The 18,179-nt window shown below is 38.2% G+C and overlaps 1 protein-coding gene across 1 annotated transcript in view; it reads left to right on the plus strand.

The window, feature by feature from the left end:
* Myo3a (myosin IIIA) overlaps nt 1-18,179 on the plus strand; it is a 200,593-nt gene that overhangs the window by 89,152 nt on the left and 93,262 nt on the right. The window contains exons 11-15 of the mRNA XM_026401190.2: nt 274-378; nt 468-551; nt 5,598-5,800; nt 12,651-12,749; nt 12,841-12,955. Of these exons, the coding sequence (XP_026256975.2) occupies nt 274-378; nt 468-551; nt 5,598-5,800; nt 12,651-12,749; nt 12,841-12,955 (606 nt within the window). The remainder of the gene's footprint in view (nt 1-273; nt 379-467; nt 552-5,597; nt 5,801-12,650; nt 12,750-12,840; nt 12,956-18,179) is intronic.

Here is an 18,179-nt window from a genome sequence, read left to right on the forward strand (position 1 = left end):
ATTTATGAAGTATTTTTAATTTAAACAAGTAATAGTATTTTGAAGCCTTAAGCTTTGCTACAGAAGTCATATGAATGTTTTATTTTGCATAACTTGCAATTTGGGCATACATGTATATGTGTGTGTGTGTGTGATATTTTGTTGGCATGTAATGGTATTTTATTTATATGTTGCTTTAAAAATTAGCGTTTTATCTGTGAATAGTTCAGAGTTTAAACAAAAGCAGAAGCAAAACTAAAAAGTCCTATAACGCATTTTTTTTTTAACCTTTAGCATTCCAAACTATATCTTGGAGCAAAGAGAACTGCCAGCCCTCCTCACGTTTTTGCAATAGCTGACTTAGGATATCAGTCTATGGTCACATATAATTCAGACCAGGTAAGGCGATTAAATCCCCCTCTTGGTTTCTTGTGTGCCAGTTTACTTTCCTGAGGATGAGTCTCACCATGTCCTTTTTCCTCATGCAGTGCATAGTTATTTCTGGAGAGAGTGGGGCTGGGAAGACTGAAAGTGCTCATCTTTTAGTTCAGCAACTGACGGTGCTTGGAAAGGTAAAATTTTTTTCTCTTTCCTAGCAGAGATATTTGTTGTATTTCAGAATTTCATATAATTAATTAGATTAATATTCCCTAACTCCCGCATTCAATAATGGAAATTATAAAATGCAATTGCTATCATTTGAATTTAAAATAGAGCAAACAATATAAAAGGCAGATACATTTTTCTCAAGCAAGGCTTTATGAATGTGACCTTTCCCTGCTTAGCCCCAAAGCACTTGCTGAATGCCTTTCTCTCTTTGCTTTTGTTGCTAGCAGGTTAAAATATAGTATTGCACAAATGTCAGTTGACTTTAGTATTACGTATATATTAGAAATAATCAATTACAAGTTGAAGCTCAAAATTACCATCTTCAGTAGCATCAAACAAAACAAAACATGCACTATGTAAATCTAAATTTTATTAAATACATGCAGGATTCATATGCTGAAAATTAGAAATATATATATATAACTAGATAAATATAGAGATATACCAGACTGATGTATCAAATGGTTCAATATTATTAAGATTGTAGTTCTTCACAGATTGACCTGGACATTCAATGGAATAACAGTAAAAATCCCAAAAGGATTTTTTTTGGAGGAAATTAACACACTGAATCAAAAATATATATGGAAAAACAAAGGACCTAGACTAGCTAAGTAATTTTTTTTAGTTACACATGGACACAATATCTTTATTTTGTTTATTTATTTTTATGTGGTGCTGAGGATCAAACCCAGGATTTCTCACATGCAAGGCAAGCGCTCTACCACTGAGCCACAACCCCAGCTCCTAGTCCCTAGTAATTTTGAAAAAGAAGATTTATTAAAGTTATAATTGTCAAGAAGTATGTTATTTTTATATCTATTTTATTATCATTATTGACTCATAATCATACAAATTATTGGATTTGACCATAACATTTTTATACATGCACATATCATTCTTAGATTATATCATCCTTCCCTACTATCCTCTCTCATCCTCTCCTTTTCCCCTTCCTCAAGAAGTATGTTATTAAAGGAAGGGTAAAAATGATTAATGGAGGAGAATAAAGAACACATATTTTTTATTTTTTATTTTATTTTATTTTTTTTATTTTTTTATTTTTTTTTTAGTTTTCGGCGGACACAACATCTTTGTTGGTATGTGGTGCTGAGGATCGAACCCGGGCCGCACGCATGCCAGGCGAGTGCGCTACCGCTTGAGCCACATCCCCAGCCCCATATTTTTTATTTTTGACAAAGGCACATAGTCAATTAATGAATTAATTTTTAACTAATGGTGCTGGGATAATTGCATATGCCAAAAAACCCCACAAACCCCAATCTAGACCTCATAGATTATTAAAAATAACTCAAAATGGATAATAAACCTAAATGTAAACCCAAAAACTATAAAACTTCTAGAAGAAAACTTAGTAAAACCTCTTAGAACTCTTGAGTTAATCAAAGAGCTCTTAGATACAACATGTAATGTATAATTCATAAAAAGAAGAATCATATTTTACCCAAATTAAGAGCTTCTAATCTCCAGTGACACTGTTGAAAAATGAACACACAAACCACATTCTCAGAAAATATTTGCAAGTCACATATCTAATAAAGCTGTATTTAGCTGTATCTAGAATATATGGAAACAACTTTAAAACTCAATAAATCAAATGACAATAAATGGACAAACTATTTGAACATTCACCTCAGCAAAGATGACATGTAGATTGCAAATAAATCAAAAGTTGTTCAAAAGACATTAGAGAAGTGCAGATTAAACCACAATTAAACACCATTAAGCACCTATTGAACTGGTTACAATTGCACAGGAAGAAGTGCTGACAAGGCTGTGGAGCAGTTGAGACTCTCATGTGTTCCTGGTGAGAACACAATGTAGCACAGCCACTCTGGAAACAGTTTGGATGTTTCTTATAAAGCTAAATTACACTTACCACCTGGCTCAGCAATCTTCCTGCTTATCCAGAGGAAATGAAAACCCACATTCACACAAAATTTTATTGGCAATTATTTAGAGAAACTTTATTAATAAACTCCAGAAAGTGGAAAACCTTGAACTAGAAAATGGATAAACCATAGTGCATCCATACAATGGAATATTACTCAGTAGTAAAAAGGAATAAACACTGATGGAAGTGATAAATCTCAGGGGTTAAACCTCCAGTGCACATGATTTACAAGAGTTACATGAGTGTAAGCAAAACTGGCCCAAGCTTTGTCCCACCATGACACAGGATGGAGCGTCTCAGGTCCTTTCATCTTTTCCTGGATGATTAGAATCTGAGAGCAACTCTAATTCAATAGAAATAAGTGAGGTAAAGTCTGACAAGTGGCCAGCAGAGAGCCAAACTTTGTGGGTGAGTTACTGAAAATCCTGAGGTCTCAGTATTCTTATCTGTAATATGGAGACAGTAAGACCTATGTTAAAGGTTTAGTGTGGGGGGTTAAATAAGATCACATTTGAAAACTACCTGGCAGAACAGAGTACCTGATACATAGTAGCTATATCCCTTTAATTGTGAGAGATTTTGGATATCTCGCTTTCTTGGCATTTCTATAGTTGAATTTCTAAACAGCTTTGTGAATTGAAGACATTTTTAATGTCCCCAAAGAACCTGCCATGTGAAACTTCAAAGGAAATGAAAATAAACGTTGATTTCTTAAATTAAAAAAAAATAATAAATAAAAAAAAACTCCAGTGCATGGTGCTGAGTCAGAGAAACCAGAGTCAAAAGACTAATGTGCCATATGATTCAATTTATGCCTCATTCTTGTGATGTTGAAATGTCAGGAATAGAAATAGATGGATGATTGACAGGAGCTCAAAGTAGAGGGAGGGATTAGCTCCCAAGGTTGGAGACATAAACTGTGAAGGGTGAAGGAACTGTTCTATGTGCAGACTGCAGTGGAGATTAAGTGATTGAATGTTTGTAAAACCTCTCGGAGATGAACACTATGAAGGGTGATTCTTTATGTAAACTATGCCTTGATTTAAAAGAAAAAAGGAAATTGAAGATGGAAACTTTGATATTCTAGTAGAGCCCTAAAAATAAGACAAGAATTATGTTTTCTCATTAGGCTAGTATCAAAAGAAGTCATTGATACAACTTACCCTTGTAAAACTTTTTTATTGTGATCTAGCTTGTTATAACTAGAGCTATGTTAAATATATGGTCAGCACCGTGATTATAGGAATTTTGTGTTATGAAGTACCAGTGAATGCAAAGCTAGATCTCTCTATAAAACTGTGAGGCTACATAAGGTAAAATAGCTGCTTAATTGAGTCTAATTCATTTTCAAAATTATGAGTAGAAAGAATTCCATGTTCCTATTAAACACCAACTGACTGTAATATTTTCTCTCTGGCATGTTGGTGTGGGGTGTACATGTGCTTTGCTGAGTGGTTAATGTGACCTCTGCCCCCCAGGGATGTGGCTCCTTGGGGCTGGAAGGGCTGCCAAAGACTAGGAAGGCGGGGGCACCACTTCCGGTCTCTCTTCTCAGGTCCTTCCACTCCCCTTGCCCAGCATCTCCCCTCTCCTTACTTCTAAATAAATATCATGCTAAAGGTTTTAAGGACAGTGAAATAAGATGCGGTACAGGAAACGGATCAGTGAGGCACAGCATAGTCCTCAGGCATAAAAGGGCTGAACACCTGAATTCATGTACTCCAGGGCCACTCTTGCTCTTCTGTTTTGCTTAGTGAACTAACAGATTTTCCCATCAATAATGGATTAACCATGTGTGGATGCTGTTTTGTCCATGTCAGCAAAGTTGTTCATCTAATCTCTTCATCTTGTTCTAGATCTAAATGTGTGATCTAATGTTGTTGGTGGTGGTGTGTGTGTGTGTGTGTGTGTGTGTGTGTGTGCATGCGCGCACTGTTATCAGGTCTTATCTTGTTCTTTTTTTACTTACCTCTTTGATAAAGATTTACTAGATGCAAAACAACAGGGTGTTTGCTGGATAGACTGTATCTTGGGAATAGTATTCCTCTGATCCTTCTGTAGCAGATCTCTGCTATTTAATATAGGTGGCTGAAGATATTATCTCACCCTTTTGTGGGTTTAGGGCTAGCCAAAAACATTTTTTAAAGAGCCAACTTTGTCCTAATACTCCCCGCTCCCTTCTTTCACCCCTTAGTGCATCTTTTAAAAGACTCCCAGGGTCCTTACACAGCCTAAAAACCTCACTGTGATCACCCCCTCTACAGTCCATTCAAATTCTAGTGTAGCCTCTGTTCCAGAGTTAGCCACTGCTCCTTTCCTGTAACTCAAATATACCTCTGCCTTTAACACAGCTGAGCTCAGCCAGGTATTAAGGACTAACTCTGATATCCTTGAGCAGATTTCTGCCAAGATGTGGATGATTAGGGGATTGGAGGGTGGACATGCCTTTCTAAAAGTGGTTGGCTCTTAACGCAAATAAATTCTTACTTGGTAGAATTTCAGATAAAATGGTAAAGAAAAAAAAACAAGCCTAACATTTGCTTGAAGGGAAAAGCATAAGAGACAGAGATGGGGTAGGAGAAAATAGAAGGATACCACATTGGCTCCCATTCATGATTCTGAGCTGCTCTTAATGTTCACGATTCCCTTTCTTCCACTTCTGAATTCTCGAGTTAACTCTACTCTCTTAGTTTCAGGCTTGGAAGCTTCTTTGGAAGCAAAGGAAGTGGTTCTGGCTCTGGGGAAGATTTGGATGGGGGCCCAATACAGAGTGATAGGAATAACAAAATGAGACGTGTACTTCAGTGTGCATAGTCTGCTTGTAAGTTGTGTTTCAGTCAGACACTGCACAGTACTGCATTGGAATAGAAAAGTGTAGAGTCTGTCTTCAGGCACTTTTAAGAAAGCAAGTGGGTGAACACATATCCTAGAGGGGGAATACAGGCCAGGTTGTGACACCTGACAACAGACCACGAATATGCTCCCAAATGTTTATGTCCACATAAAGTGTTTATCAAAGAAGAGACATCTTATTATTGACAAAGTTAGTTTTTCACACTTTTTTTTTTTTTGTATCTTGACATTTCCTCCCTAGGCTAACAACAGAACCCTGCAAGAGAAGATTTTACAAGTGAACAATTTGGTAGAAGCCTTTGGCAACGCCTGTACTATTATAAATGACAATTCCAGCCGATTTGGGAAATACTTGGAAATGAAATTTACCACTTCTGGAGCTGTAGTGGGAGCACAGATTTCTGAATACCTTCTGGAGAAATCCCGAGTTATCCATCAAGCCATGTAGGTTCATATGAGATAGCTCTTGTTTTCTGGGAAACATCAGCAAAGACAGTGCTTCTATTTGAATAATCAAAGGTCTTTCTCATTCAAAAAACTGATGTTGATAACCTACTATGATTGAAAGCAGAGAGCCCCGCAGCACCAAGTTACTCTCACATTTGTTGTATCCAGTAGAGGAATTAACAAATAACCTAAAAATCATGCTATCAGGCAGAAAGCCAAACCAATCAGAGTGGTACTAACAGAGTAAATGAAAACAAGTTTTCAAGTAGGAAAGAATACATCTCTCTATACAAAATCAACTTGAAATTTAATAAGAAATAATTAAAAATTATAATGATGCTACCAAAAAACAAATCTTTATATTAATTCTGTTCTTCCTGTGTTTTCACATAAAGGACCAAGTAAAAGATTTAGAAATAGGCTGTATTGTATTGCCATTTTTAAAAAATATTTTTTAGTTATACATGGACACAGTATCTTTATTTTGTTTATTCATTTTTTTATGTGACACTGAGGATCGAACCCAGTGCCTCATGCATGGGAGGCAAGCGCTCTACCACTGAACCACACCCCAGCCTCCTGTCTTTCCATTTTTGTTGCTAACTTATTGAAAGCATTACTATCTAGATGGTTTGGATATTAGATTGAATGAGTTCCTTTTGGCAATGTATAGCTGAATGGCAAAATTTCTCCTCCTATCTAATGATTCCAAAAGATTTTTGTGGTTATTATAGAAAACTATAGTTACACATTGGATTTGTAACCTGGTAGTTATATTATTTTTAAAGAAAGGGAGATAAGTTTGAATCCTTCTTTTTTCTCGTGTTGGTTTCATGCTAAACATACTGTATTGAAGCAATGTTTCATGCTAAATTCATAAGAACATGGTATCATGTTATGCATTAGTACATTATTATTTAATTTGTAAGTATTTTCAAATTTGCTATCATTCAGTTTATAAATAAATCATGAATATGGACTGGAGGTGTACCTCTGTGGTAAAATGTGCCATTAGCATACACAGGGCCCTGGGTTCAATCCCCAGAACTGAGAGAGAGAGAGAGAGAGAGAGAGAGAGAGAGAGAGAGAAATTAATAAAATTGCCTGGAGTCCAACTCCTAAGCACATCCCTCAATTTGGATAATCACCCTTGAGTCCTCAATTCAAAATATGTAAAGAACGAATATTAGACAAATTTGGTTTTGAATTATGACTCCAGAAAGTCCACCTTGGGTAAGATATTTAAACCTTGAAGACCCTTACAGGATCTTAAAGACACTTATGGGACCCTAATAGGAACTTAAAGATTGCAACTTACTGTGTGTGTGTGTGTCCACTACCCAGATCCTATTGGACATTCAGAGCCTTCCTCACTCAATACCTAGGGAAACGTTGGGGTCTATGTATGTAGATGTGGAGGCTTAACTGGTTCTCAAGAGTTATTTGTTCTACTCTCATACTTGTATAAGCCTCTCAGGCCTTTGGGGACAGAACTACCCAGTAACCTGTTGATATTTAGACAGAGCCACCATGCTGTGCAATGTCAAGAAGCTTTGTTCCCAGTCTGTTCTATGAAGTTATGTGCTAGAGCATCACTCACATAGACCACTGTGCCCAATACCCTCTGGTTCTAAAGAAAATAGTGTGCTAGGTGCAGTGGTGCATGCCTGTAATCCCAACAACTCAGGAAGCTAAGGCAGGAGGATCAGAAGTTCAAAGCTAGACTCAGCAACTTAGCAAGGCCTTAAGTAACTTACCGAGACCCTGTCTCAAAAAAAATAAAAATAAAAAAGGATGGAAATGTTGCTCAGTGGTTAAGTGCCTCTGGATTCAATCCCTGGTACCAAAAATAAGTAAATAAGTAAATAATAAAGTAATTTGGATTATATTTAAGACATGCTATAATTAAGCATTTTCCCTCTAGCTGCCTAAGAGCTATTTTAGTTTTACTATATTGTTTACTGGGGAAAGCATTCCAAGTCCCAAATTGAAAATCAAGTTAAAATACAACTCAGATATCATTTGAGCATGGCTACTTTATAATTGAAAATAAAACATTTTCCCATTTTTACTTTTTTTCTTTAATGGGAATTGTATTTTGTACATCTTAGAGAAGTTTATTGTGACCTTCGAAAATGAAAATATCAGACAAACAGTAGAAGCATTATTTATAGGTACATTTTTAAAATTATACATTTAAAGGGATTATTATATCAATCAGGGTTACAAAAAGGAAAGAATAAGTTCAAAGGGTTGAACTGCAAAACCTATTTGCCAAGGCAGTAAGGACATCATAGAATTAAGAAGGAATGGCCAGGTGCCCAGGCACTAACAAGGGTGAGAAACCATTTGTACAGGGCAGGGACTGTCCTGTAAGGTCTTTTGCCTTGAAGACGGTAGCCTCTGTCAAGGGGAAGGCAAGGTGAGATGCTGTGCCTCTCCTCTCCAGTGTCCTCTGTGCATCCCAGTGACGGAAGCCAAATGGAAGCCCCAGAGCCCCAGAACCCCAGATCTCAGGTGTTGCTGTGGCAGAAGTGAATCTAGGGGTCACAGAGCAAGGCAGAGAAAGTTGGAGGATCTGAAGGGGCAGGGAATAACCAGAGCAGACACATATATTTTAAACTGAACTCACTTTTTCTTTTAAGAAAATTGGCTTCTATTCTCTTTTACCTCTGTACACCTCATCCCACCCGGGTTCTCTGACCACACTTATAGGTTATATTTCTCATGACTTGTCACTTCGATTTTTTTTTCAAAATGTTGATGATTATAAGGAATGTTTTTAAGGAGGCTACTTAATTTCAAGGAGAAAATGAGCATTTTGAAGGCAGTGCTGGATAATTCTCTCATACATATATTATAGCTGTTTCTACTGCCATTTCCGCCTGTTACGACAGTGTAGTTCCGCAAGCATTGATTGCATTTCTGTCCCTTGCCAGCCCTTTACTAGGTTCCCTAAGAGTCATAAATGAAGTGGCAGACTTGGTGCTCTCTGCTGTAGAGGGAGGGAAAACATATTTATGGAGCAATTATTCCTGGCAAGCACGGTACAGCCATTATGCCATTTAATTCTTACAGCTGGATGACAGGGTGTTATTGTCTACTTTATACACGAAGAAACTGGAACTAAGAGCATTTTAATAAGTTGCCTTAATATCAAAAAGCTGGTAAATAAATGAGTTGGAGTTTGAACCCTTGTCTCTGACTCAGGAGCTCACCATTTATCCATTCGTTCATCCATTTCACAAATATTTACGGACTACTTACTATATGCTAAGCACAGGTGATATAAGCCAAATAAGAGATAATTCCTGGGGTGAAGCAGCTCACAGTCTCCTAAGAACCCTGTGTGCCTTGTTGCAAAGCTCACTGGTCATTCATTGGTCTCTACTATTGCAGGAAAGTAGGAAATGGAGTTTGACTGCTAAGAATGAGCAGGTAGGTGGTAAGGAGGGGAACTGAGGAGAGTAGGTGTCTAGGAGGAGGGAGCTTATAAATAGAGATAAAAACGGAAAGCACCATTATGCGAATATCTATGGGGATTTAAGAAAGCAAAACTCATCATTCGTTTTCCAAACCTTGTTACTAAAAGTTCAAAAGTTTCTCAGATGAATTAAGCTACGCCCTTGTGAAGACTTTGCCACAAGTTCAAGGGTAGTAGAGGCTGAGATGCAAAGATGATCCTCAGGGTCCAAGGCAGGTGAACATTTCTGCGAGTGACTGAGTGGAACTCAAAAATAATATTAACGGATGCACAAAGCAAGTTCGGCCAGAGTCAGAGAGATGATATTTGGTAGTTTGCTGAGACCCTGCTTTTGCTCCAGGCACTCCTGACCTGGGACACACTGGTCACATTGGCATGTGGGAGATGCTATGGGGCTCTCTCAAGTGCAACTTTCATGGGGCTTGGGAGAGGACCTGAGAGGGGGTAATCTTTGGAGATGGATTCTTTTCTCATTGTTTTAACTCTCTGTTGTTTATCCACTGAAGGTCAGCTATTTACCACAGTATCTCCAGGTCTTGTCAAATTACAATTCTCAGTAAATGTAAACTGGCAATTAAAGAGAAATCCACTAATTTTGTGTCTACATTTATGAGTCACTTCACTAATTGTACATTGCATCACTTGAGTGTTAAAGATGAGACACACAGAGCCATCAATGTGATTTCATTGGAACAAAGCAAACTAAATTATATGCTGTGCTAGGCTTAGAGAATTTTCATTATCTTGTGGTGGGGAAAGATGAGAACTAAACAAAACTTTTAGTTTTGTTCTAACCTTGCTCATGTGCAATGTTCGAGTTGGTTGAACTCATACTTGCAGTCACAACAAGCAACAGAGAGGGGCTTGGAACATGTAAATTGGACCAATTCGGAAGAAAGGCTCTGCCAGTCCTCCTATAAGCATCTGACCTGCGAACCACATCTGTTTGAAACCCTCACTTCTTGTTCTGCAGCTGGTTTCTCCTGGTTTTCCTTCTGCCTCTCTGAATTTTTCTTCTCCGACTTCAGTTCGTCCATCCAGTCTTAAGATGGGTGTTTGCCAAGATTTGTCCTTGAGTTCTTTGTTCTTTGTTCTCTTCTCCCTCATTTTTTAATTCTTTTGATATTATGGTCTCAACAGATAGCTCTGGATAATTCATGCCCAAATGTGTACATCTTTCTCTCTTCTAAGTTTACCTTTCTTTAATAGAGATTATTAAATAAAGCCACAGGGTTCCCCAAACTCCAAACATCTTTTATTGCATCCTTGAAAAAAGGAAATCTATATGTATATGTTTAAGTTACCGTTGAAAATTTCTGGGTGTGGAAAGAATAAATAATTTCTAATGAGAAAAGATTAAATTTCCATCTCCTCTGTAATTATATTGCATAGCATATGCAGGAGGAGAAGACCTAGGAAAGTTTTAAAATCCATTCTGATCTTTTAAGTAAAACAATTTGTGTAGAATTACGCATATCATCAAGTACACACTTTTCCTTTTCCATGGTCTTCAAGTGGAAAAGCCTTTAAAGGCTCCCCTTTTCAAGAGAAAATCACAACTTGATAATGGTAATTCCTTTTCTGAAAATATTTCATTGGTCCCTGAGTTCATTGACACTGGCTATGAAGGAGGTAAGGGAAAGGAGGAGAGGAGTGTCTCAAAGGGGGAAAGACTTGCTGCCCTGGAGTAGGGAGTGTTAGTCAGCTTTTGTCTCTGTGACCAAAACACCTGGCAAGAACAAATGAAAGGAGGAAACTTCCTTATGGCTTATGGTTTCAGAGACTTCAGTTCATAAATGGCCAACTCCACTGTTCTGGGCTCAAGAAGAGGCAGAACATCATGGTGGAAGGGTATGGTAGAGAAGCACTGCTCCACACATGGTGTCCAGAAAGCAGAGAGAGGAGGAGGTGGAGGGAAGGGGCCCCAGGGAAGATGAACCCTTCCAGGGGATAATACCGACCCCCCCTCATGACCCACCTCCTCTAGGCATGCCCCACCCACCTGCCCATAGTTAACACCCAGTTAGTCCATTCAAAGTAGGGTGGACTGATTAGATCGGAGCTCTCAAAATCTAATCATTTCACCTCTGAATATTCCTGCATCAACACAGACTTTTGGAGAATACCTGATATCCAGACATTAATGGGGCATGAGACAGAAACACCCTAAGACAGCTCCGTCATGGCCTAGGGCAGGCAAGAGAAGAGCAATAATGTAGGATTTTATAACCTGCCCCGTGGTCACATCCAGAGCTTTGTAATGGTATGAGTTTAAGACGAATGGAAAGAGGAGAAATAATATAAAGAAGCAAGGTTACAAAGCCTTGACAGTTGAGGCATTATATTAATTTAACCCTTTTAGGAAGAATCCTCCCCTGACCCAACCCCAGCTAGTGATAGTGGAATGTGTAGTCAAGGGAGGATTTAGGACCACCTGTAACAAGAGCTCATCAGAGTGAAAGGAGGGCCCCAGGGAAAGAGGAGAAGGGGGTGAGACCCTGGAGTCCCAGCAAACACGTTGTGGGACATCCTGAGCCAGAGACTCACCCTGTTGTGATCCCTATTCCCTTCATTGTGTTATTACAACATCTGAGAAATGATCTTTATACCTAGAGTCTTAAGGTCATGGAATTTGAGAGTTATAAGAAAGACTCCTCACATAGGTGAGAAAACTGAGCCTCAGAGAGACTGTGTGAAAGTATGGTTAAAGACACAAACTTTGGAGTCAAATAGACCTGGTTTGCATCCAAAATAGCCATATAACTCTGGAACCTTGGGGGAATTTGGTAGCTCTTAGTCTGATTTTCCTGATATGTACAATGGGGAAACAGTGCCTACCTCAGGGAGTTATGCTGGGTACATTAGAGAATGCAACATTTATCACCAGCTGCCATGCTATATATATTTTTTATTGTTTCTTTTCTTTTCCTGTCTGTCCCCCTGACAAAAAACTCCAAGCAGTTAGGGATTCTTGACTGCTTTGCTCCTGCTGTATTCCCAGTGTCTAGAACAATGATGGAAATCACCCACAAACAGACATTGAATGATTCATATCAACTGTTTATCATGGTGGGTGGAATTTACTGACAGTGATTATTGGAAATAATGTGACAGAAACAACCACAGAATGGAGTATTCAGGCAAAGTTCTTTCTTTCTTTCTTTCTTTTTTTTTTTTTTTTTTGTGGTGGTGCTAGGGATTGAACCCATGGCCTTATGCATTCAAGGCAAGCACTCTACTAACTGAGCTATATCCCTAGCCCTCAAAGTTCTTTCTGTTCTAATAATTGCATTGTCAAGTATTTTAACAATTAATTAATGTTCTTACTAACCACCTTACTGAAAATGTTTTATTTTTTTTCAGTGGAGAAAAAAATTTTCATATTTTTTACTACATTTATGCTGGTTTAGCTGAAAAGAAGAAACTGGCCCTTTACAAATTGCCTGAAAATAAGCCTCCCAGGTAATCGACCAGGTTGTACTTTCATAAGAAATATCCTCATATCCATTTAATCTTAGGTATTTTTCACTTGTCCTTTTATACTTTATTTCAGGTACCTATACAGTGATCAACTCAGAACAGCACAGGACATGATGAATAATAGTTTCTATAAAGCCCAGTATGAATTAATCGAGCAGTGTTTCAAAGTCATAGGCTTTACAATGGAGGTAAGTATGAAAGACATCTGAACTTAAAATATCTTTCTGTCATCACTAACGGCAAGAGTGAGCATTTATTAAGTACTTAATACATGCCAGGCACCATGCTAAGTGTTTTACATAGCATCATTTCCTGGGGCCTTTTTGATATTGAGTCTTTTCATAATGTTTCTGGTTCTTCTATGGTAATTATCCACTCAACTTTTCTTTGCTTTGTAGTTGTTTGAAATTTGTCAAGAATAATAATCAAATTTGATGGCATAAATTTGCTAGCTTAATTTTCTTATAATCCTTTAAATTTATCCTGTATCTCTGGCTTTGTTTCCTTTCTCATTCTAATCATATATAATTTTTGACCTTGATCTTTTATCTTTAAATTGGCTTACAAAGAGTCTTCAATTTTTATTTTTAAAAATTAAAAACAAAAACAGTTGGATATATTTGCATATCTTATAAATTTTTTATTATCTGTATTATTGATATTAATATTTTTCCTTTTCTTGGGGGTGTGTGTACCGGGAATTGAACTCAGGGGCACTCAACCACTAAGCCACATCCCCAGCCCTGAGACAAGGTCTCACTTAGTTATTTAGTGCCTTGTTATTGTTGAGGCTGGCCTTGAACTCTCGATTCTCCTGTCTTAGCCTCCCTAACCGCTGGATTACAGGCATAATCTGCGCCCAGCTTTTTTATACTTTGATTCAATCATTTGGCTTCTTCTTTTTCTTCTTAAAAAGATTTGTTTCCTCTATTTCTTCATTTTTCTAATTTAATAATGAAGTCTTGTAAGGCTATATCTCTGTCCCATAGGCTATATTTTTTTTATTTTACACCAAAGTATCTCATTTAATAGGGATTCCCAAGGGCTTTTAGAGCAGCTTTCAAACTCTTCTCTTTGCAGTTTCCTGTTTGCTGTATTGATTCAGATCCTATAATAAAAGAAAACTTCACTTTGAATGTGAAACAGTCTTTTAGATGAACCCTCTCAGGAAAATACTGTGTTATTCATTGAAATTTCATAAATTACTCTTCACTCTCATGAAGCTTTAAACAGGTAATGTGTCTTCTTGAGAAGTTTACTGAGATTCCTTGGGTTATCAGATCTCTAAGAGAGTAAGCTTTAAAAAAAAATCCCAAATTCTCTTGAAAAATTTAGAAATGTTACCAGCAGGATATAAAATGTGGAGATACTGATAGAAGTGAAACTTTACAAAATTAATTCTAAGTATGTACAGTGAAGTTATTGAATCTTATAATTTTGTAGTCTGCTTTTAGGGCACTGTTGACTCCTGTGTTAGTCAGCTTTCCATCCCTATAATGAAATGCCTGAGATAATTAACTTAAAAGAAAAAAGGTATTAGCTGAAGTTTTGATGATTCTAGTCTATGAATCATCAAACTGTGATGCCTCATTGTTTTGGGCCTATGGTGAGACAGCACATCAATGGCAGAAATATGTGGTAGAACAAAACCACTTATATCACCAAACAGGGATTGAAGAAAGAGAGGAAGAAGCTAGGGTCCCACAGTTCCCTTCAAGGACTCACCCCTAATGACCTAAAGACCTCTCACTAGATCCCACCTCCCTAAGTCCTGTGACCTCCCAGTACTGCTACCCTATGGACCAAGTCTTTAACATGTGAGCCTTTTGGAGAGATACAAGATTCAGATTATAGCAGTTACCTTCTAAAATAGGAGACTGTCAACAATAATATTTAGTCTCATGATCCATTTGCTTGTTAGAAAGTAATATTTCTAAAGACCTAATTGTTATTGGCATTCAATAAAGTTTACTGCCAAGAGGATTTTGTCCAAATACAGAACTTTGTCATTGCAGCTCGAGTGACAGATGGCTTCCCAGTCCTGCCTTGTCTTTGAAAGCTTTAGCTTCCATCTTGGGTATCTTCGATACCCACCCGAGAAACAATAGTCTCAAGACTTTGCTTCCAGGGAATGAGTGTGATCTGTGATCTCTACCAACTGGTTGAGGCTATAGAAGGACCGATAAATGTTTTTTTTTTCTTTTTATTCAGAATTAGGGCCCTACCTAACAGGGGATGGTTAGGTCAGGGTGATCTTTGTCCACAGTGTTACTAGAGATCTCCAGCAATTCAAGTCCCCAAGGCTAACATTACAGCTTAGAGATATTCCAGGCAGATCTTTGATAAAATAAGAATACATAGATTCAAATGGAGTCTCAGTTATTTTTAATAGCTATTAATGGGGGCTTTTTAAAAGATTTTGTTTTGTAAAGTTCCTATAAAATTGGGGGGAAAAATAAAATAAGGATAGGACAGATTGACTTCTCTAACTGAAGAAATGAGAAATCAAAACAACTGTGAAATGAATGTCATTGGACTTGATCTAGGATTTAGACAGTATCTCTAACAGTGACTATTCAGAGTAATCTGATATGTCATAGGCAAATGAAATGGCTGTGGTAAAACCATTGGGTTTTTAAGGTAAGTTTTTCTAATGTGACTCTTCTCTAGAACCAAGAGGAATTCAGATTTGAAGGGGAGACTCTTTCCTGCCCGGCTATTTTACAGCCTCGGGACTTAAGAGTTCCTGGCTGAGTTCTAAACAAACAGGGGTAACTGTTTCTAGATGAATTAATTGGTCATAGGGACAGGTAAGTGAGAGAGATTGAAGAGCCAGCAGGGACCTGGAAGGATGTTCCTAGAACCAATCAAAGAGAATTAACTCCTCTTGGGACCACAGGGAACATTTTTGCAACGACTTCCCCCAAAGAGTTCTCACTTTTTTGGCAGAACATTGTGAATCATAAGCACAAGAAGGAAATTGTTCTCTAGACCCAGTGACAAACCGAGGTTGAGCCCATCCTTAGGCCAATACTTTACTCACAGGAATTCTTGAGCTGAAGTTGAGTAACTTTTTCGATCCAAAGTAGAAGCTCCAACTTAACCACCTTCATCTTTAAAATGACACATTATCTTCATTGATTGATGGACCCTACCTGGAGCTTTGGGCTGACAGCTGTCCACTCTGAAACGACTAAACTGAAGCTGTCGTGTGGGAAATCAAGGGGTCTGTGGTCTGTAGGCAGAATAGAGATGTCTGGAGCCCTTTCCTCCACTGATGTATTAAATAGCTTTCAGACTTTAAAACAGAACAAAAATCCATTGCCTATATAAGGCCTCTGAGGGGTTTTGCAAAAGCTTTTAGACTCTGTTCTTAGCTGTAATATGTTACGGTGAAGAACTTTCTTCTAGAGAGAGTGCCTGTTTCCTAAAGCGGCCAGTATATGAATTTCATTCTACTGTCCCTCCATCTCCTACCCAAATAAAAAAGACAGGAATGGTACAGAATGATTAGGTGGACGTACAAAGGACAGCAGAATATGTTTGACAAATAGCACCCTTTGCTTGAGAGTTCAGATAAAAACTGAGGAGGATTGAGTAAGAGTTGAACAACTGAGAGATCACTAAGCATATTATGGATAGCTCATGTGCAGGGTAGAGTGGTATGCATACACTCTACCTGGCAGGAGGTCTAGTTAGTGGACATCATGTCATGCTGCAATCTGTGCTACTGACCTTACCTGAGTGCCTTTGGGGAATTGTAGCATCAGGAGTCAGGGGTGACTCTGATACATTTCAGGAAAATAGATATTTATATTACCACTGAAATAAATGTGTTTGTAAGGACTTTAGCTCTAGAAGAAAGATGTGAACTTCAGTCATGTGAAGCGATATGTGACCCCGCCCCACCCAGAGAATGCAGACAAGCCCCAAGAGGCAAGGGTTTTCCATGTGCTTCTCTCTTTCAAGCATTGTTCCATTCTTGTGCTCTAATCCATGGCCCCAAATGTCATAGGGGACCCCTTGAATCTTCTGTTCTTATTCTGGCTCAAGGGACCAAAGTCACTTCCCCTAAGTGTTTCAGCACAATGTAATTCCTAGATTAGTTGCAGCAGAAGTAAAAAAAAAAAAAAAAAAAAAAAAAACCCTTCATTTGCTGCTCTAAGCAGCAGGATGTTGATTAGCTGAACCCTAACTGTATCCCAACCCCAACCCTTTCTTGGGCATGGCAACTTCCGGTTGCATACTTCCCACTTCCCCCAGCAAAAATTCAAATTCAATTTTTTCCATTATCACTTTCCCCATCCAAGACTCTTCCAAGCTGGTCCTCACCCTTCCCTTAGCTTACACCTGTAAAGACAAACCTATTTAAGCACCCGGAGTACCCTGGCTTAAAGCAAAGTCAATTTATTTGGGGTGCATTTAATAAAGAAAAAAGCAGCATATGTCCTTTTTTCTACTCCTTGCTCATAAGATCAGTATTACTAAGAATAGATGCTCCCTTTGGGTGGTGGCTTGGCTCTGTTGGGTGCCTGGTTAGCGGAAAGCAGGAGAAGAAAATTGGATCTCGGGGCATCTTCCAAACTGGAGAATGCTGCACATCACTCATGGCAGCCAGCCTATTTGGGACCTGTGGATGAGCCTGTTTGTAGTCCTTTTCCCAGATTTTTCCCACCAGAAGTGCTGATCTGCTTCTTACCAATCCACTCCCCCAGAGGTTGCTATCTTAGAAGCAAGGAATCATTTTTAATTGGTTTGTTTACTTCTAAGTTCCACTCATTAGAGGAAATGTTTCTCTTATATTTGGTTCAACTACTTTCTCTTGCTTAGTAGAGCAATGTTTAGTAACATTAAAATTAAACTAGTTTTGCAGTTAGCATCTACTGACAAATATAATTCATTTCAAAACTGCATGTTCCAAATTTACACATACTCAGGGTTTATTGAACATCCAAACCTGTCTTTTACGATAAAGGATACTGTTAACATCTGTTTCTGTTTCGAAAGCAGCATCACTGCTAGATAATACATCAAGACTTTTAATCCAGTACAGGGTGACCCTCCAAGGGTGCAGTGGTCTCCCATCTCACACAGAAGCTCTGGGAGTTAGCAGGGCAGGCTGGCCTGGTTCTGAAACCCTAGAATTAAACTAAGTAGGTGTTTGTTTCTCTTTTATTCTAGTCCTGATTTTTTAAATGCTGTCTTTCTGGTTTCTTGGATCTGTTCTTTGTCAGTCGCTGCTTCAAATCCGTTTGGAAAGAGGCAGCTTTGAACATCAAATGAGAGAGCAAGGTTCTCATGTGCTCCCAGCACAGCACTCTGCCATCTCTGCTCACATCTGCACAATTTTGGTGATTCCCAGGACAGAGTCTGTCTCTCTTTCTTTTCCTTCCTGCTTTCTCTTAGGAGTAT

Source organism: Urocitellus parryii, chromosome 9, assembly GCF_045843805.1.
Source record: "Urocitellus parryii isolate mUroPar1 chromosome 9, mUroPar1.hap1, whole genome shotgun sequence".
Taxonomy (NCBI): domain Eukaryota; kingdom Metazoa; phylum Chordata; class Mammalia; order Rodentia; family Sciuridae; genus Urocitellus; species Urocitellus parryii.